Here is a 21410-nt window from a genome sequence, read left to right on the forward strand (position 1 = left end):
GTGCTAGCAAAGCAGGGTTATGAGACACGTTTGTATAACAATGTTTGTAAGACGGTTTATTAATTCACCCCAGTTTAAATATGTTTTTACAATAGTTTGTTTTGAAAAATTCTTGTAGTTTAAAAAATGTTTTTTTATTAAGAAATCACAAATTTCATATTTGTGACTTAGAGTCCTTTCTGGTGAGAGAGTAAAATTGCATGTGGAGAGTACATTTAATGCAGGTTAATGTAAATAAATTGCTGTGTGAAAGTTCTTATTTTAGGTGCACAAATACAGGTGCATCTCCAAAAATTTAGAAAAGTTACTTTATTACTGTAATTCAGTTTAAAATGTGAAACTCGTATATAGACGTATTACACACAGAGTGATCTATTTTAAGCTTTCTTTTATCACTGATGATTTTGGCTTACAGCCAATAAAAACTCAAAAATAAGTGTCTCAGAAAATTTGAATATTATATTAGACCAATTGGTACTTTTAGCAGTGTGGGCAGTGTGCCAAGTCCTGCTGGAAAATGAAATCCACATCTCCATAAAAGTTGTCAGAATAGGGAAGCTTGAAGCGCAGTACAATTTTTCAGGAAATGCACAGTCTTTAGACTTGATAAAACACAGTGAATCAACACCAGCAGATGACTTGTCTCCACAAACCATCACTGATTGTGGAAACTTCACTCTAGACCTCAAGCAGCTTGAACTGTGTGTCTCTCTACTCTTCCTCCAGACTCTGCTCCCTTGATTAACAAATGAAATGTAAAATTTACTGATGGTCAGTGATGGTTTGGAGAGACATGTCATCTGCTGGTGTTGATACACTGTGTTTTATCAAGTCTAAAGTCAGTGCAGTGTTTTCCCAGAAAATCTTACAGCACTTCATGCTTCCCTCTGCTACTGACAACTTATACGGACAGCGTTAAAAATCAGAAAAAGGCTTAAATCAAGTATCTGTTTTAATGATTTCTTTTTGTTTGCTTGTTTTTGAAGGATGGTTTCGATACTTTTTGTTCTCACTCTGGGTGTTGAATATTGTGATGATCTTTGTGCTGATGCACTTGCAAAAAGCCATATTGCGGATCAAGTGGCGGTGTGAGAAAGCTGAAAGAGAACATAGAGCCGGCACAGCAGCCATCTGCATCTCGCAAGAGGACAATGAAGAGGAATATGAAAACATAGGGATGGCTCTCCATCCTGGCCTCAGAAGAAACTGCTCATAGACATGCCAACTGTCCAATGTGCTCGCATCAGGCTTCACAACACAAAACTTACCTTACTGTGTTATTTGTTTCAATCCAAACAACTCAATGGATTTTGAGTGTTTTATGTCTGTAACTGAACATTGATTATGTTGTAGAACCCTGCAATGGCGGACTATATAGTAAATCAAGTTATGGGCATAGCTACAGTGTTTTTGTTTTGCAGTCTTTTTGCTTTTACACTGCACTACGTGCTTCTCTCTTGTACCCACACATCACTTGGTGCAGCTGTGCAGCTATAGCTGCAAAAACAGCAAAAGCAAACCGCCTGATGGAAGATGGACGCCTTGTCGCCGTTCCCATTCATTCAGTGAAAATGAAGCCAAAATCTTCCACCATGTTGGTGATCCTGAAACCCGAGTCTGTGCAGTAGAGGCCAGAGGAGCGAGAAAGACTGTAGAGAGACAGCCTACTCATTTAAATAACCCTGCCCCTGAGGGCTACCTCCACAGATCTATACACAGTCTATGGTCCCACCCATACAGTCATTGGTCCCACCCCGGCTAGGTGTAACCCAGCCCTTTTACAATAAGGACACCTTTTTGAATAGAGCTGAAATAAGTAAAAAAAAAACACGAATTCTTTGGGGATATAAAAATTTGACAATATGAGCAGAGGTTACACATTATTTAAATAATGGAGGTAGAATTACAGTTTATTGGAAAAAAACGTGATTGAAAGTTTTGCCATTGAAACCTATGGGGATGGGTGGGGTTACACAGCTTTCTGCAACCAAACAGCAGGGGGCGCCCGACCTGTGGTGCTCTGTCAATGCTCAGTCTATGGTTTATAGCAACTAATTCTGACATTGTCACAAAATGAGTTATCGCTATTCCTCAGTAAAGGAAATACTCTTGAAATTAACAATTTAAAAGCTTTTTTGCTGCTTGATACAAAGGAAAAAATACCAGTTCTTCACATTTTGTATGACAATAACTACCAGAATGACAGATATCTACCCAATACCATTTAACTTACTCTAATCAGTAATGAACAGACTGGATTATGTATATGAAGTGAATGTATAATTTGATAAAAATGCGCAATATATATGAACTTGCAGAACAGTCTTCACATTGATTCTTGTAACATCACACGAACTGCTTCACATCTACAATTGGACCCAGCAAACTCGAAAATCAAAAGTGTTTTCTCTTACTTCTTTTGATTATATAGTACTTTATCATTAATAATATCTATAATCAAAAAATCAAGTAATGCAAACAAGACAGCACCATAATACAGACAATGAATACTCATAATCAAACATATAGTCTCAGCGGTTCTTATTAATGAACTGGTGAACTATATAACAGATAAAGAACCATGCATTTCACAGGAAGTGGTTTGACAGACTATTTCACATTTATCTTTACATCTAGCTCTGCACTGATGAGAACAGAGCTTTGTTGTCTAAAGGTCCCAGCAGTGCTGGAGGAGCAGAACTTTGCCTAGTCTTGGTCAAGTCTAGGTATTAAGCACTATAATATATGGAGAAAAAATGTGCAAAGTCTTTGAGCAACAAAGATTGGCAGAGGATCTCTAAACAGATGGCAACAAATGCATGTAAAAATTACTTAAGCTTCTAGGACCTGGCATCCACATGTGTGGACATCACATTTAGAGTTGTCTAGACCACAACACTAAATTTAGCTCTAAAAGAGCCGGGTTTTCTCTTGTGAAGCCATTATATTGTCACCTAGTGGTGGCAGAAGAGTTTAACATGTTACAGTTTCGATTTTGTCAAGAAATTTAAATGTAAACAGTAAAAACAGTAAATGTTCATGTTTTATAATTTATGTCTTCGTGTTGAAGCAGCACTTAAAGAGTCGTATTGCTCAAAGGGGTACAAATGTTTTTATTTTTGTTTTGCACTCAGGCAAAAAAATGCTGCTGTGTTCAGACACAAAATAATAGTTTTGCACATCATTTACTAATTGCTTTATCCTCATATGTGGACATCATTTTTCTCAGAAACTACATTATGTAAAAATATATTTGTTTGTTTTTAAACTCATTAGGTGCCAAGCAGCCCAAATAACAAAGAGAAATAAAAAATGCATGCATTCGGGTCTTAGGAGGTTAAATATCTACAATGCCAAAAATTATTTAACATTTCAGAAATTCTGAGGAAATTCAGTGCATCACAATCCTCAAATGCCACTTAAATCATAAGTTAACCATGTCCAGGTTTGTTCTATGTCCTATGGACTGGGAGGCATCTAGGATGGACCATTATATGGTGAAAATTAGTGTAATAATATAGTATATTAGGCACATCCATGTTTTATGGTATTGAGTTGAGTTTTCATCAGTGGTTATCGAAACTGTACATAAATGTTCCTTTTAACACTTCTGACAATACAAAACATACACTGTCCTAATTCATTATGATGAATATTACATTACATTAGGCAGCATTTCTATCCAAAGCGACTTATAAATACTTTTGTGCAAAAAAGGCCACAGAAGTTCAAGACAAACACATTTTTGACAGGGCCTAAAGAAGGTCAAAGGACAATAGTGGAACCAAGGAGGAAAGGAGGGGGAGAAGGAAATGAGGTTAGAAGTGGTTAGTTTGTTACAGGTGTTAGGAGAGTAGGTGCTCTTTCTTTAGGAGTTTATTAAAAGGTAGCAAGGGATGCTCCCATCTCTGAGCATTAGAGACACTTAATCAAACAAACGCAGGACTCACTGTACGCATCAATTGTATAATAATGCTTTATGTATGTTTCATTACAGTGTGACTGAAACAAATAAAAAGAACATACTTTGTCTTTGAAAAAAATAGGGGTTGAAGAAAAAAACATCTTTTAAAATAACTGAGACTTTCTGTTTCTCATGCTTTAAACTGCACTGAGAAACATTATGGGTGAAGACTGCAGCGAAGAACAATTAAAAATAAATAATTCAACTGATTTTTCAGCACATCAGCAGTTGTGTAATACAGGTCATGGATGGGTTTTTCCAATACTGAATTGTCCAAATACTGCAGAACATGTAAATGTTCAGATACACAGTATGATTTTGGCAAAGCTAAGGCACATGACAGAGAGATGAAGGGAATAGAGAAGAGGGCTCGAAGGGCCGTCAGGGTCAGCTCTTCGCTTGTTTCCGTTTTTGCACCAATTCTGCGAGCAGCTTGTAACGGATCATGCACTCCTCCTGAGAAGAAAACAAAAAATGATGATTATTAATGTGAAGCTAAAAACAAGTGAAATAATTATATTCTTACTTTCACACAAAACAATTGTCCTTAAAATTATCAGTAGAAATGCTTCAAAATGACTTTAGAATTTAGATTTTTTTATTCTACAATAAAGTTGCTATTTTGAAGATACAAGATTTTTATTGACACATAATACAGACAGAAGGGCAAAACATTGACACTATCTACTTCTTTTTAGTACACTCATTATCATTGGTTTTATAATTACAGACTGTACTCCTGTATCCGTTTCTCTGCATTTATTGCCATTGAAGCTCTTCTGATACAGAGAATAACACTGTATCTGAAGAAATTAGAACTTAATTGTACAAAATTAAGTGTACAAAATGATGCAGTAAACTGCATGGAATTTGATGAAAAACAACGAACTGAGATCTGAAAAAATAGTATATTGTAAATGTGTACTGTTAAAAAAACCTAAAATTTGGTTAGAGATTTTTTTTGCAAAAAATTAATTGATAAGTAGATATGGAAATAAACTGAGCTTTGAAATATTCAGTTTACAAAGTCTTTGCAGTAAAGCAGTGCTGGAACACATCGTGTTACTGCACTCTCTAGTGAAGCATTTACACAGAACACACAAACACAGAGAACTTTGTAACTATTAAAATTATAATGATTACAGATTAATACAATTACAAATTAAGCCAGAGAGAGTTTCCTACACCTTCAAAAGACTCTTGGAAACTGGAGAAAACTGGTACAGACAGAAGAGTCAGGTCTGGCTGACCCACATGGCAACAGCATCTTTAAGGAGAACTCCTGTGTAAAATAGACTTTTGACCTTCAGTTTAGAGCTTGCTAATTAGCTGGATCCTAAACCTAAGCAATATGATGTATGACAACTGGAAAAGAAAATTTTACAAAACTTTTAAAAATATGATTGAAATGTTTCATTTACTTTTACTTGCTAACTATTTACAGTGGCATACATAGAGGATTGCAAAAGTGGTCTGAAGAAAAAAAAATACCCTCCAGTTCTGCACCAACACATAGTTAAAAAAAAAAAGGGTGAGGTCTTTTATACATAAAAGGGGAAGTGGCTGTAGAACACACAGCCATAGACCACACTGGGAACTGAACCACTGCAATTGCTACAACTGTAAGTACCACTAAACAAATATAACAAAATATACCATAATAAACATATATTACTAACCTTTATGAAAGTCTGTAATAACAGTACTGATCAGTAAAAAGGCATTATTTGTTATTAATTGGTGTTTATTTCTGATTGACTTAGGAGATGGATGTCTATTTTGGTAAGTTAGGCTTTTATCATAATGCACTGTATTTATTGCATTTAAATGACTCAACACCTTTCTTACACCCTGCATATTTCTTACAGTACATAAATATAAAAAAACATAAAAAAGTGATGTCCAAATAATTTTAAGAACAGCTGAGACAGTTTTGTGTTTCCTAAAGAAGCTTCTTAACCTCCAACATTTCAAACATGTTTTAAGCAGTTTTAAGTAGTGAGAATTGCAGAAATGGTTGTATATTAACAAATTAAGTTAACAAATTAAATAAAAACATCTGACAAATATCTTAAGGACATACTCTCTGATTCATCTAAAAATGCAATACTGTCCCAACCTTACCTGATTTAAAGTTGTTTGTTACATATGTATGTTTTGTGGAACTGACCCTATTTTGATTCCGTTAGCAATGCAATTGGTTTGGAGAAACGTTTGTAATTTTAACAATGTTTGTAAGTTTGTAAGACGGTTTAGTAATCCACCCCAGTTTTAAAAAATGCTTGTAGTTTAAACAAGGTTTTCAATTGGGAAATCACACATTTCTTATTTTCTTGAGTTTTGGTAATTTGTGGATTTAGAGTCCTTTCTGGTGAGAGTGTGAAATTGGATGTGAAAGAGTAATTTTAATGCAGGTTAATGTAAATAAATTGCTGTGTGAAAGTTCTTATTTTGAGTGCACAAATACAGGTGCATCTAAAAAACTTACTGAGAAGTTACTTTATTTCAGTAATTCAGTTAAAAATGTGAAACTCATTTATATATGTATGACACAGAGTGATGTATTTTAAGTATGTATTTCTTTTATTGTTTACAATTATGGAATACAGCCAATAAAAACCCAAAAATCAGTGTCTTAGAAAATTTTAATTTTATATAAGACGAATTGGCAGAGGGAAGCATGAAGTGCTGTAAGCTTTTGTGGGAAAACACTGCGCTGACTTTAGACTTGTTATAACACAGTGGATCAACAACAGCAGATGACATGTCTCTCCAAACCATCACTGATTGTGGAAACTTCACACTAGACCTCAAGCAGCTCAGACTGTGTGTCTCTCCACTCTTCCTCCAGATTCTAATCACTTGATTTTCAAATGAAATGCTGATTTTACTGATGATCAGTGATGGTTTGGAGAGTCATGTCATCTGCTGGTGTTGATCCACTGTGTTATACAGTATCAAGTCTAAAGTCAATGCAGTGTTTTCCTGTAAAATCTTACAGCACCTAATACTTCCCTTTGCCAATTGCTCTTATATAATATTCAAATTTTCTGAGGCACTGATTTTTAGGTTTTCATTGGCTGTAATCCATAATTATCAACAATAAAATAAATAAATGCTTAAAATAGATTACTCTGTGTGTAAAACATCTATATAATATATGAGTTTCACATTTTGAACTGTTTTGAAATGTTTAGAGATGCACCTGTATATTAAACTATACAGGGATGGTCATGCCAGGACATAGGACACATACTATTAATTAGAATATTTAGTTCTATCTTAGGAATTGCTGCTTTATTCATTTTTATCTAGATTTTAAGGGTTTTAGACAGTCTTCAGTCAAGTTTTTGCATTATCTGTTTCTCGTTTTAATGATTTCTTTTTGTTTGCTTGTTTTTTGAAGGATGGTTTCGATACTTTTTGTTCTCACTCTGGGTGTTGAATATTGTGATGATCTTTGTGCTGATGCACTTGCAAAAAGCCATATTGCGGATCAAGTGGCGGTGTGAGAAAGCTGAAAGAGAACATAGAGCCGGCACAGCAGCCATCTGCATCTCGCAAGAGGACAATGAAGAGGAATATGAAAACATAGGGATGGCTCTCCATCCTGGCCTCAGAGGAAACTGCTCATAGACATGCCAACTGTCCAATGTGCTCGCATCAGGCTTCACAACACATTTACTGAATGCAAACTTTTGACTGGTACTGTACAACAGCTACCTTCAGTTTCAGACGGAGCTCATGAAAAGCTGTGATGTTTGGTTTAAGTAACCTTTAAACCAACCAACTCAATGGATTATGAGTGAGTCATGTCTGTTACTGTACATCGCTTGAGTTGTATTTATATTAGTGGATTGTGGTATTATTACAGTGCACCACAGTGCACCATGTTATCGGACACATCTACAAAATAGTGTAAGCCTACAATGGCGCACAATTTTGGACATAGCTACAGTGTTTTGATCTACTTTATATATATATATAACGGGATTATATGTTGCTTTTTTGTATTTTCAATAAGAAAAATATAAAAACAATTGTGTTTCAGAAATGTATTTTTCACTAGAACTAAACAGGTGATGATATTGGCATTTTTATTACTGTGCCTTTAAAACAGGTATGTGTAAGCATGCTGGTCTGATTGGCTGCCCAGTATTTTGCCTCATTCAAAAAGCATCCAGGCCAAAGTGCTTCAGAACTTCAGAATGAAATGGCAGAGTTCAACTGCTGTAGATATAAGAGATGATATATGCAACTAGACCAATAAAGTCACCTTATTGTTTATCAGCACTATGTTGTCAAGCCTATATTTGACCCTAGTTTCCATTTTTAATTGCAGAAATGAATGGGTTTTTTAAAAAATAGCCAATATTAGGTCCTGTGTCCTCTGTTTTTTCTCTCAACTCAAAAAGATGCTCCACATATGAGCTGCTAATGCATACATTTCACCTTTATAAAGCTACAAGTTGTCTTTCAAATATGACGTTTTTTGTTGGTGGTGAAGAAGGCGACAATTATACATGTATTATTGACGCATTTGAAAAATACAAAAATCTGAGCAGATATGAGAAAAAAATCGGATTTGAGCAATGTGAATTGTAATGTAAACGTAGCTTTACATATCATGTTTTCAGAATCCTCCACTGCCCAGCTCCTCTCTTTTAATTCTCTCCTTCCTGACTATACTTGTAGGAGAGACTGGCGTCCTACAACTAGCTAAAGCTACCCAAACTCAAGCCCAAGGTTCTCTTGCATTGATAATATTAGAGTCTGAATGCTACACAAAGTCTTCTCCAGCACATCCCAAAGATTCTCAATGGGGTTAAGGTCTGGACTCTGTGGTGAACAATCCATGTGTGTGATCTCATGCTCCCTGAACCACTCTTGGAATATGCCCATTCCATCAGGGAAGAAAAAATCCAATGATGGAATAACCTGGTCTATATTCAGTACATTCAGGTAGTCAGCTGACCTCATTCTTTCAGCACATACTGTTGCTGAACCCAGACCTGCAGATCAACAGCAGCAACTCTAGATAATTTGCTTAGTTAAATGTAGTGTAGATTTCTAAACAAGGTGAGGCCATTACCATGAGTAATTCAATATATTAACAGTTTAAAAACTGTTTAATTTGTTTAGATTATTTTATTTCCATTGTCTCAATATATTTAATTATAAAGACTTATATTTATTATATAAAGTTATATTTCTTTTCAAACAGTCAAATAGTGTAATTGCAATTTTATGCTATTGCAAAGACATATACTGGTCTTCAAATGGCAATAATATTGTTTATCGCAATTATTTCTACGACAATACATTGTCACAACAATGAGTTGTCATGACAAGCCTATTCCTCAGTAAAGGAAATGCTTTTAAATGAACAATTTAAAAAGCTTTTTTGCGGCTTGCTACAAAGAAAACATTAACAGTGTTCTTCACATTTTGTATGATAATGTCTACCAGATTAACAATGACATCTACCCAATACCACTTATTTTACTCTAATTAGTAATTAACAGACTGAATAATAAATATGATGTGAAATGTATAATTTGGTAAACTATACAGGGCCATCTCAAAAAAATTGAATATCTTATATTTTCAATTAGAATTGAAGTTACTTTATTTCAGTAATTTTGTTAAAAATGTAAAACTCATTAACTATATAGATGTATTACAAACAGAGTGATCTATTTTAAGCCTTTTATTTATTATTGATGATTATGGCTTGAATGAAACCCAAAAATCAGTGTATCAGAAAATAAGAATATTATATAAGACCAATTGGTACTTTCTGCAGTGTGGGCAGTGTGCCAAGTCCTGCTGGAAAATAAAATCTGCATCTCCATACAAGTTGTCAGCAGAGGGAAGCATGAAGTGCTGTAAGATTTTCCAGGAAAACACTCCACTTACTTTGGACTTGATAAAACACAGTTAATCAACATCAGCAGATAACGTCTCTCCAAACCATCACTGATCATCAGTAAATTTCACATTTCATTTGTAAATCAAGGGAGCAGAGTCTGGAGGAAGAGTGAGACACACAGTCGAAGCTGCTTGAGGTCTAGTGTGAAGTTCAGAGTCAGTGCAGTGTTTTCCTGGAAAATCTTACAGCACTTCATGCTACCATCTGCTGACAACTTTTATGGAGATGTGGATTTCATTTTTCAGTAGGACTTGGCACACTGCCCACACTCCCAAAAGTACCAATTGGTCTTATTTAATATTCTAATTTTCTGAGACACTGATATTGGGATTTTATTTAATTTAAAATCAACAATAAAAGAAATAAACGCTTAAAATAGATCACTCTGTGTTTAATACATCTATATATGAGTTTCACATTTTGAACTGAATTACTGAAATAAAGTAACTTTTCAAATATATTCTAATGTTTTGAGATGGCCCTGTATATTGCAGATCAGCAATGTAATTTTGCAGTGTAATTTCTTTCACGAACTGCTTCACTTCTACAATTGGACCCAGCAAACTTGAATATCAAAAGTATGTTTTCTCTTACTACTTTCAATTATATAGTACTTTATCATTAATAATATCTATAATCAAAAAAATCAATCAATGCAAACAAGACAGCACCATGATACAGGCAATGAATACTCATAATCATACATATAGTCTCAGCGGTTCTTCTTTATGAACTGGTGAACTATATAACAGATAAAGAACCATGCATTTCACAGGAAGTTGTTTGACAGACTATTTCACATTTATCTTTACATCTACCTCTGCACTGATGAGAACAGAGCTTTGTTGTCTAAAGGTCCCAGCAGTGCTGGGGGAGCAGAACTTTGCCTAGTCTTGGTCAAGTCTAGGTATTAAGCACTATAATATATGGAGAAAAAATGTGCAAAGTCTTTGAGCAACAAAGATTGGCAGAGGATCTCTAAACAGATGCCAACAAATGCATGTAAAAATTACTTAAGCTTCTAGGACCTGGCATCCACATGTGTGGACATCACATTTAGAGTTGTCTAGACCACAACACTAAATTTAGCTCTACAAGAGCCGGGTTTTGTCAAGAAATTTAAATGTAAACAGTAAAAACAGTAAATGTTCATGTTTTATAATTTATGTCTTCGTGTTGAAGCAGCACTTAAAATGAGTCGTATTGCTCAAAGGGGTACAAATGTTTTTATTTTTGTTTTGCACTCAGGCAAAAAAATGCTGCTGTGTTCAGACACAAAATAATAGTTTTGCACATCATTTACTAATTGCTTTATCCTCATATGTGGACATCATTTTTCTCAGAAACTACATTATGTAAAAATATATTTGTTTGTTTTTAAACTCATTAGGTGCCAAGCAGCCCAAAGAGCAAAGAGAAATAAAAAATGCATGCATTCGGGTCTTAGGAGGTTAAACATCTACAATGGCAAAAATGATTTAACATTTCAGAAATTCTGAGGAAATTAAGTGCATCACAATCCTCAAATGCCACTTAAATCATAAGTTAACCATGTCCAGGTTTGTTCTATGTCCTATGGACTGGGAGGCATCTAGGATGGACCATTATATGGTGAAAATTGAATTTTGGTCTGATTTTCAGTATTTCAGATTTTTTTTTTTTTTTTAAACTGACATGTAATCTAAATCAAAAACAAAAAGGACCATCCAGATTGTTCTACAAGTCTACAATTCTAAAAGCTAGGGTCCATCGGGGTATGTATTTGTCAGTACACTTCTGTGATGCAGCATTAATGCTGAAATGTACTATAAGAACTTTAAGATCTCATCTTTTCAAGGGACATCTCATCAATGTACCACAAGACAATGGAAAAACCACATGCTGCACACATTACAAAAGCACAGTTACAGATGAAGAGGGTGCAGGTACTGGACTGGCCTGTCTGTACACCTGACCTTTCTTCAATAAAGAAAATGTGGAGAATAATTAACTAAAAAACGTGACAGTGACAATACTGTATTAGGAATTTGTATCGGGTTTTAAATGTGTTGGGTGCACCTTATCCAGATACAATCCTGATACTCATGATGCATAAACAGACCAGGTGTAATATAAGGCAACAATATATAGTGTAATAATATAGTATATTAGGCACATCCATGTTTTATGGTATTGAGTTGAGTTTTCATCAGTGGTTATCGAAACTGTACATAAATGTTCCTTTTAACACTTCTGACAATACAAAACATACACTGTCCTAATTCATTATGATGAATATTACATTACATTAGGCAGCATTTCTATCCAAAGCGACTTATAAATACTTTTGTGCAAAAAAGGCCACAGAAGTTCAAGACAAACACATTTTTGACAGGGCCTAAAGAAGGCCAAAGGACAATAGTGGAACCGAGGAGGAAAGGAGGGGGAGAAGGAAATGAGGTTAGAAGTGGTTAGTTTGTTACAGGTGTTAGGAGAGTAGGTGCTCTTTCTTTAGGAGTTTCTTAAAAGGTAGCAAGGGATGCTCCCATCTCTGAGCATTAGAGACACTTAATCAAACAAACGCAGGACTCTGTACGCATCAATTGTATAATAATGCTTTATGTATGTTTCATTACAGTGTGACTGAAACAAATAAAAAGAACATACTTTGTCTTTGAAAAAAATAGGGGTTGAAGAAAAAAACATCTTTTAAAATAACTGAGACTTTGTTTCTTATGCTTTAAACTGCACTGAGAAACATTATGGGTGAAGACTGCAGCGAAGAACAATTAAAAATAAATAATTCAACTGATTTTTCAGCACATCAGCAGTTGTGTAATACAGGTCATGGATGGGTTTTTCCAATACTGAATTGTCCAAATACTGCAGAACATGTAAATGTTCAGATACACAGTATGATTTTGGCAAAGCTAAGGCACATGACAGAGAGATGAAGGGAATAGAGAAGAGGGCTCGAAGGGCCGTCAGGGTCAGCTCTTCGCTTGTTTCCGTTTTTGCACCAATTCTGCGAGCAGCTTGTAACGGATCATGCACTCCTCCTGAGAAGAAAACAAAAAATTATAATTATTAATGTGAAGCTAAAAACAAGTGAAATAATTATATTCTTACTTTCACACAAAACAATTGTCCTTAAAATTATCAGTAGAAATGCTTCAAAATGACTTTATTTAAAAATGTAGATTTTTTTTTTTATTCTACTATAAAGTTGCTATTTTGGAGATACAAGATTTTTAATGACAATAGACACAGAACAAAACATTGACACCATCTACTTCTTTTTGGTACACTCATTGTCATTGGCTTTATAATTACAGACTGTAGTCCTGTATCCGTTTCTCTGCATTTTTTATTATTTTACTCTTTTCACCATGTAGAATGTAAGATTTCTCAACTAAAGCTGCATAATTTGCTGCATCTGTAGCATAAAACAGCAGTTCGTAGGCTTTTCCGCTATATTTAGACACAATCAGTGGGTGAGAATCTTCTATAACATATTCCCCATATACATGACACTGGATCAAGGAATGTTAAAGCTCCACTAGGTAGGATTGATATCTTTGTGATTGTGGGCTCCCCCTACAGTTGTAGAGTGTAATAATTTCAGGCGGATTGGTCTCTCTTTTTCATTTTTTGGCTTTCACAGACATATATTCGGTCCCTTTCCAGCTTCTGCCAGAGTGTCTGTGTGTTAGTTTGTAAAGAATGAACCATTTGTCCTTGTAGAACTGTTAGAACTAAAGGTCGGAAAGCAGGTCGCAGTTCTCACGAGCGTTGGTCGCGGTTGCCTCGGAAAACTTACAGAGTCTGGTTTGAGCTCAGAGGAGCTCCGGCACAGACGCGAGAGCACCGCTATTCCTCCTATTACACCTCAATGCAGCGCTGCTGTAATTTTACTTCTTTAAAAAGATCAATAATCAAGGAAATCCTACCTAATGCTGCTTTAAATGTTAAATTTCATGATTAATTTACATGCTGTTATTTACTATTTACATAATTTACATGCTGGCATATCAGTGTACAGTTAAACTGACAGCATCTTAAATGATACTTTGATACACATATTTGGCCATGCTGCCATGCCCCATTTCCAAATACAGAGATAATGTAACTTGTAGTAACCAGCAGTGATGTACATATGACAGAAAGATGTTACCTGAAAAGATCTACCACAAATAGCCTAGCCAACTTTACCTTGCTTTTCCCAGGTACCACTTTAGCGATTCTGTCCCAGCGTTCCGCAGTGCCTCTGGGAAACTGCTGCAGGGCGAGTTCCAGAAGTTTCTGCTGGTTCTGAGTCCAAACATCATCAGAAGTGCCGGTCTTTTCCTTGGGTGGTGCGGTGGGCGATGACTTTTTCTCATCGTCGCTGTCCTCATCCACAGCCGTGGGGTCAAAGTCTCTCTGCCTTCGCCCCTTAACCTTCTCCTCCGCCGTTCCTGTCCCAGCGGCAGATTTTTTGCCTCTCCTTCTTACCGTCTTGCTCTCCATTTCTCCAGCTGCGTCTGGTTCTGAGGGTCCCTGCAGTCCGACCTCCTCTCTCTGGGTCATGAGACTGTCAGGAACAGAGCTTTTTCCAACCATTGCAGAACTCTTCAGCTCTGAGAGCTTTACCAGTCCTGAGAGACATAAGAGTTAAACCCTAGCTTTACAACATTTACTTAATTTAAAAAAAAGCATTTTGATTTACAATATATGGACAAATTAATAAGGACACATCTCATTTCATTCCGACAGTCCTATAGCCACAGAGATTAGTGCAATAATGGGTGGTTCTGTAATACGATGGCACCACTGCAACTGCATTTTTAGAAAATGTCACCATCCGCTGTGAGTGGTATTAGTTTAAGGGGAAGAGTTTGAGAACCACAGCAGCTCAGTCATTAAGTGCCAGACTACCTACAGTTACAAAGTGGGTAGATGAGTGATGAGGAACTACATCGTTCCACCTTAAATGCTGCAGCCTCTGTCATCTGTTGCACCCTTTAAGGTGGAACAAGAAAGTTCGATAGCTAGTTAGCCAGCTACTGAGACAAACTACTAGAGATTTTATTTATGCTGTGTTATGAAAAAATGGCCATGAAACATTGAAACTACACATTAAAGTATGGTCACATTGTAGCAATCATAATTAAAAAAAAAAAAAAAAACGAAAATACTCATTTTCTTTTTAGGCCTATATGGAGCCTTTTCTTTTCTTTTTTTTGTGGGCCTATAAAAGCTCCTATAGGTGTAATATGCAATTGTCCTGACACTTATGTCCATATAGTGCAGTTTACTGGGGTCATTTGATTACTACAAAATGTATTCTTAGCCAAAATAGCACTTCTTACCTGATGTGTTGGAAACACCGTCTTTGACCTGTTTCACTTTTGCTGTCACCTATAAAATGATCAACATTAGATGGAAAGTTAATTAATTAGGATAAATGTATTAAACTTAAACATGTATCAAACTCTGTGTTGCCAAATTGATCAAATGCTCAGAATACATCACTCCAACACTCACATCAGCAACAGATCTGCCCAATTCATGAGCGATCTTCTCCCATCGGCCTGGTGTCCCTCCAGGGAACTTGGCCATGCAGCGGGTCAGGAGGCTGACATCTTCATCTGTCCACCCTGGTGTCTAAAAAGGCATTTTTTAATGAAATGGAATTCATTAAAAAAAGGAATATTATTAAAATAAACTTATTTTATAAATAGCTTTAAAAAAAAACTATGGACTAACTTTGTTTTTATGTTTCTTGTCATCAAGCCAGTCATTCATCTGATCCTCGATATCCTCAATAGATGCTCCCTGATCATATGCAGGTATGCAAGCTGCCTCGCTGGGCTCATAAACGGGAAACTCCACTTTTGGTTTCTTTACCTTGGGGCGCTTCTCTCCTGCACAGGTCAACAAACATTTAGATTTTTCTACAGAGCCGAAGAAATTTAAATTGTACAGTCCAGATAGGATAGGAGGATAATTTTCAAAATGAGGAAAATATCTCTGAATTTAAACTAAAGCACAGAGGACGTCTGGTTTGCAGTAGAAAGCAACTGTATATACCCACTGCTGTCGAGCCATTGTGTTATGAAAAACAAGTAGAAATAGGGGTGGCAGGGAATACAAAAAACAGTGACAGAAACCATGACAGTTTCGAATACATCAATATATGTAGTATATTGTCCAGTCCTAACTACTATGCCCCAACTTTTTTTGGAAAATATAATTTAGTGACAGACTGATAAAGCCCATTTTCTGCCTTTAGTGTTCCTGATTAACTGAATTCATAATACAACAACTAATTGAATATGGAAATAGTTGTCATTTGCAGACCTAATGAAATTGTAAAGACCCACTGTTGCCCTGCATTGTGCCCTAGTAAGCCTGCACTAAAACACTGGGTGGTTCTAAACTTCCACATGCTGAATAGGAAGGGTTTTTGTGACATCACATAATTAGCAATTACATAATGAGCTATTTTTGCCACTTCAAAATAGTTTAACAAAATATTTTTACAATTTATTTTACCACTAGTCAGAACCACCTTCTACTCCATTTTAGCCATCCCCATTTTTACAGAAAATTTCTATTATGTCATGGCATTAACTGATTCAGTAGGGTCTTACTTTGTTGACTTTCTTGCTCTGCTAGTGCTAAAGCTTCTGCTTCTTCTTTCTCTTTCACTTTCATCTCTTTGTACTCTTTGTAGTACTGCTTCACATCCTGAAAAGTAAAAATTTACCGAAATTAAAGAAATTTCCGTTTTTCACCACAACCAAAAATTACAAAGTTACACTGAGACTCAAATGCTAACAGATTTGTGGTGGAAGAGAAAGTACCTGTATGACGTGAGGAAGAGACTTCAAAGAGTAGTATAGCCAGATGCTTAGTTTGAGTGGCAGAATATCATGCCAGTGTGGTTTATCTGATCTACAGAAGAAAAAATATCACCGTTCATCATGCATCTCAGATATGCATTTGCTATGGTCACTGCTAGCCAGTCACTTCTGTGATAGTCATTACAACTGTGCCATCAATCGTGCTTGCTTTTCATATTTTTAAGGATAAGACACACTACATCATAATGTAACTGCCACGTTAACAGTTAAAGTAATTCTAAATAATTCATCACAGAAACAAATACATTTACGCTGGTTAATTACCTCATTCCAACCCCCTAGAAAATTTGTTAATAAATCAGAAATTGAGTGAACTACTACCATAATCCAATTATCATATCAATCCACAAAATTTACTAATCTAACCCATACGGTGACATCCATCTGTTATCAAAAGTTACAAATTAATTGAACTCAGGAAACAGTCACCATCACCAGTAAGCTTTTTAAGCAGGGCTGGTATGTTGCATTATGGCGCTACATAATTTAGCTAATATTGAGGGAGAAAAAAAATAAATAAAAGTCTTGGAGTATAGTTACACTTGAAGACATATTTGAGTACATTAGAAATCACATGAAAGTAATATTTGGCTTTTGTGTCTTCTATAAATTTGTAATTTTCAGACAAATAAAGGTGCAGCTATAATAAATTGGTCCAGTGTTGTAAGAGTTATACAGTCCTTACAGCATCAGTTACTGACTGATGTTCATTACAGAAAGTCTATGCCAGTTATTCATTCATTGAACTGCCCCTCAACTAAAATTCAACAGAATTGCACAGTTTAAAATACTTTGATGATGAATGTGATCAAATGTGATATATTTTGATTAATTAATAATCACTAGTAAAAATTAATTGTTTATTTAATGGCTAGGTTTTACTCGTTATTGATTATTTTATGCACAGCTCACCTCTCTGTTTTTTCCTGTCCACTGGTCTTCAATTCCTCAACTATCTTGCTGCTTTGTTTTTTCTTCTTCTCTTTTTTCTTTTTGCTAAGAAGTTCGTCCTAAGAAAAGACAAGAAACACATTGTAATCCATGCTATATGTTAAGTAAGTGGACAGTACATACTAAAGGTTATGGACAGCTCTACAGTCATGTCTGTTCCTAACGGGTATAGTACATTAAGTAAAAAAAACATGCCATCTCCATACTCAAATATTAGCAGCAGGATAGGTTGCGCAGACAAATGTTGTACAACTAAAGAGATTTTAAACGTGGCACTGTCTCAGGACACAACTTTTGCCACAGTTTGTGAAAGTTCTGCCCTGGTCAGCTGAAATTGCTGCAATCCTACAATGGAAGCTCAGCTATGAAGTGGTAGCACAGCACGTGTTGCCCCACTGTCAACTGCCAAACTGCCTTTTGAAGGGACAAGAGCACTACAAAATAGGTTTTTAACTGAATTCAAGGCCAACATCAATATTCAACATTCATTGTTGACTGAGGCAGTGTAAGCCATAACAACTATGAAGTTTAGTGGAGGTGGGACAATGTGGTTCTTTAAGAATTTGCTTAATATCTTTACCTTGTATAGTAAGTTTTTATAGCCTTATATATTTTCTATTCTTCTGTGTTTTAATTTATGTTTGAATATTTTTTTTATTGTATTATGTTGTTGCTGCTGGATGCCTAAATTTCCTTCGGGATAGATCTATCTATCTATCTATCTATCTATCTATCTATCTATCTATCTATCTATCTATCTATCTATCTATCTATCTAATGTTAAATTCTACTGCTCTCAGACATTTTAGGCAATTAAAAGCTTCCACTTATGGCAAAAGTTTGGAGAAAACAATAATCTCAAAGGGATATTCAACAAACTCCAATAAATGTGATGGCAATGACACTTACCAGCTGCTTCTCCAGATAGATGGACCAGATCACAGCATAGTGGCCCACTGTAAGGATAAGGAAGAGAAGGAAGCCCAGCTCTCCATTGCTCATCTTCCTCACACGCCGGTAGTAAAACACTGGTTGCCTCCAGTCAGGCAGTCCGTTAACCAGGATGTCATCGTATCTGTAATAGTATAAGGTAGCAAATTGTAGCAAAACAGTGTAATGAAATCTTCTCTTACTGGTACAACCCCATATCCTTATATATGAAGTGAATCTTAAGAAAACGCAATAAAGGTTATTCCCTTACCGTTGTCTCCTTTCTTCATCTTTAAGAACCTCATAAATGGCAACCAGCTAAAATGCAAGACAAAAGGAAAAATAAATAAGTATGCTCTTTTTCTTGTCATGTATTCTGCAATGTACATATTATAAAGGCAGCTCTGCTGGTGTAGTGTGGCTTTCTGTAAGTTCTAAAACATCAGTGAAGTGCTTACTGTACAAAGGATTTATTTATTCTGGCCTTTTAGCAAACAAATATGTAAGTGATTTAGGTCACAGACAAATTTCCAATTCCAGAATAAAATTTTGTTAAGAGTTAAAGTGTATCTCAATCATTTGGTGTAAAATGGCCAAGATGATGATCATTCTAAAAAAAAATCTGTGATAAAATGTATCACATGGTTTTAGTCTTGGCTTATGCAAATAGTGACATGGACATTGTAAACTGTGAATAATATGTGAGCTCTCACCCTGTTGATATTACCAGGGTCATATCCAAATTCTGTGGCGTATTTGAAGTTTTTCTCTAAACAACCTACTGAACATACAAAAAGCCAGGGGCAAAAGCTGCTTCTTTTTGTTATCCATTGTTTTTTTGGTAAATGTCCAACAGAAGAATGATGGAAAAATATGATAAAGAAATTAGGTTGTAGACTTGCAATTAGTGTCCCTGCAAGATGTTCAGTCAAATCTGCAGAGTAATGTCAAATTGTCTTGATGTGACCGTGTGTCAAACTTGAGTCTTTTTAAAGTCTTTCAGATGCTTAGCATTACCTGTCGGAACTGGGTTTCAGCATTTTCATCTTTGTTTTTATCTGGGTGAAGGACAAGAGACAGTCTTCTGTAGGCCTTCTTGATCTCGGCTGATGATGCATCCTTGGAAACACAATGTTTTACATGCTTTTCAGTAACACTAATTGATGCCTTGCCAGTGGAATAAAACAATACAGTCTGTTTTATATGGACACTTAACATGATAAAAAAAAAGAATGACAGTACTTTTTTGTTTTATGTGGATGCAAAAACAGCACAGCTGTCCTTTGCTAACCTAGCACAGTATGCCACATTTGTCCCATCTGGTGAGTTACCAACATTTATATTACTGCCTGATTTTCTACAACAATAATCCACTTTTCTACAATGGCAAAGTGAGCTATAACGTTACCTCATGTTTAAAAAGGTTGTTAGCTAGTTATCTAAAAATATATGTACGTTCACAAAATAAACGAATGAAACTGAAAAAAGGTCCTCACTAAAACATGAGTTAGCTTAGAAGAGCAAGCCTGTGGCGAGGAATTTAATAATGCCGTTTAAAATAACGATTTTTAGTTGTTATGGAAGCTTACTGTGATTTAGCGTAAAATCATTTTCTGTGCTGTTTTAAACCGGCATGTTGCCATTACAAGAACAGGCCTCTAAAGCCTCGACATTTCCTACGGCTGATAGCGGCAGTCAGGTTGCGTTACAGGCGGTGGCGGCTAACAGCAGCAGCCGCTGCAGGAGGACACGTTGCACATTAGCTAACGTAGCTAAACATTGCGATAAATGGGGATAAAGCTGTGGTTTCGGGTTAAACTGTAGGCTTAGAAAGAATTTAAGCAGATAGAACATCCTCTGCTTATAGATGAAACATGGGAAAGAGATTAAGAAAGTAAAATCTTAGCTAAACTTCAGGTTACAGCTACTGAATACGATTTAGCTAGGTATTTAGCTTAACATACTTATATGATAACTGTATTACAGAACATGTTCGAGAGAAGAAGGTTTATAAATCAAGAATATAAAAAAACACTTACTTGGCTAACAGACATGAATTCGTAAAAGGACTGAGGAATCTCCTCCACCAGGTCGAAAAGCTCCAGATCTGTGTCCCACGCTGCAGCCGGTAAAGGCTGGAGGGTAAGCAGGCTGGCAGCCCACAGCAGCGTGATCACCGCTAAGGGCATTTTCGCTTTTTTAAAAAGCTTAGAGAAGTGTTAGCTAAAAACACCCGTCCATGCCGGTGTATTTAGAGGGTATGTAGTATACTTTAGGGTAGTCTAACATGCCCTCCCCCCTCTCTCTGTCTGTCTGTCTCTCTCTCTCTTCCTCTCCCTCTCTCTGGTACTACGTGGCCGCTCCGCTCCGCTGTGTGAAGACCGCGGAACCCGCATTCACAGCAGCCGCCACTCGAGCGACCAATCAGGGCGGAGCGCCGGAGACACACCGGCACCCACACCACACCAGCGCCTGGCACAAAGAACCGGGGGATGGTGCACAGGGCAGCAGCAGTTCATCCTTTTGTTATAACAGAAAGAAGCATGGCTCAGAAATAAATATGGTCAAATCGCTGCGAGCTTCGTATTGAATGTTCTTCAGTCATGCGCAGTTCTGGTGGCGGCGTCCCATTGGGACCATGGTGGGGGGATTCAGAAAATTCAGAAAATCTATCTATCTATCTATCTATCTATCTATCTATCTATCTATCTATCTATCTATCTATCTATCTATCTATCTATAGATA

The 21410-nt window shown here is 36.2% G+C and overlaps 1 protein-coding gene across 2 annotated transcripts; it reads right to left on the reverse strand.

The window, feature by feature from the left end:
* Window positions 1–3958: 3958 nt before the first annotated feature.
* Window positions 3959–21209, reverse strand: dnajc1 (DnaJ (Hsp40) homolog, subfamily C, member 1). Of its 2 annotated transcripts, none has more exons than XM_007236063.4 (12): window positions 20704–21209; window positions 19682–19783; window positions 18936–18982; window positions 18644–18809; window positions 17696–17793; window positions 16724–16814; window positions 16511–16607; window positions 15624–15781; window positions 15402–15521; window positions 15227–15275; window positions 14088–14512; window positions 3959–4420 (listed from the first exon to the last, which is right to left on the reverse strand). In XM_007236063.4, the coding sequence occupies exons 1-12, from the start codon at window positions 20851–20853 to the stop codon at window positions 4352–4354; spliced, it is 1572 nt and encodes a 523-aa protein (XP_007236125.2). In that variant the 5' UTR covers window positions 20854–21209; the 3' UTR covers window positions 3959–4351. The 2 variants fall into 2 exon arrangements, with proteins under 2 accessions (XP_007236125.2, XP_049334555.1); XM_049478598.1 differs by lacking the exon at window positions 3959–4420 and adding an exon at window positions 12475–12934.
* Window positions 21210–21410: the final 201 nt, after the last annotated feature.

This window comes from Astyanax mexicanus, chromosome 4 (assembly GCF_023375975.1).
Source record: "Astyanax mexicanus isolate ESR-SI-001 chromosome 4, AstMex3_surface, whole genome shotgun sequence".
Taxonomy (NCBI): Eukaryota; Metazoa; Chordata; class Actinopteri; order Characiformes; family Acestrorhamphidae; genus Astyanax; species Astyanax mexicanus.

Bases quoted from the DNA above. Each gene is read 5' to 3' on its own strand.
- dnajc1 (XM_007236063.4), bottom strand. From the start codon at position 20,853: ATGCCCTTAGCGGTGATCACGCTGCTGTGGGCTGCCAGCCTGCTTACC. The intron at 18,983-19,681 runs GTAATGCTAAGC...CTTGCATTTTAG, and splicing joins CTGAAACCCAGTTCCGACAG to CTGGTTGCCATTTATGAGGT. The intron at 15,522-15,623 runs GTTAGTCCATAG...ATGCCTTTTTAG, and splicing joins ACAAGAAACATAAAAACAAA to ACACCAGGGTGGACAGATGA.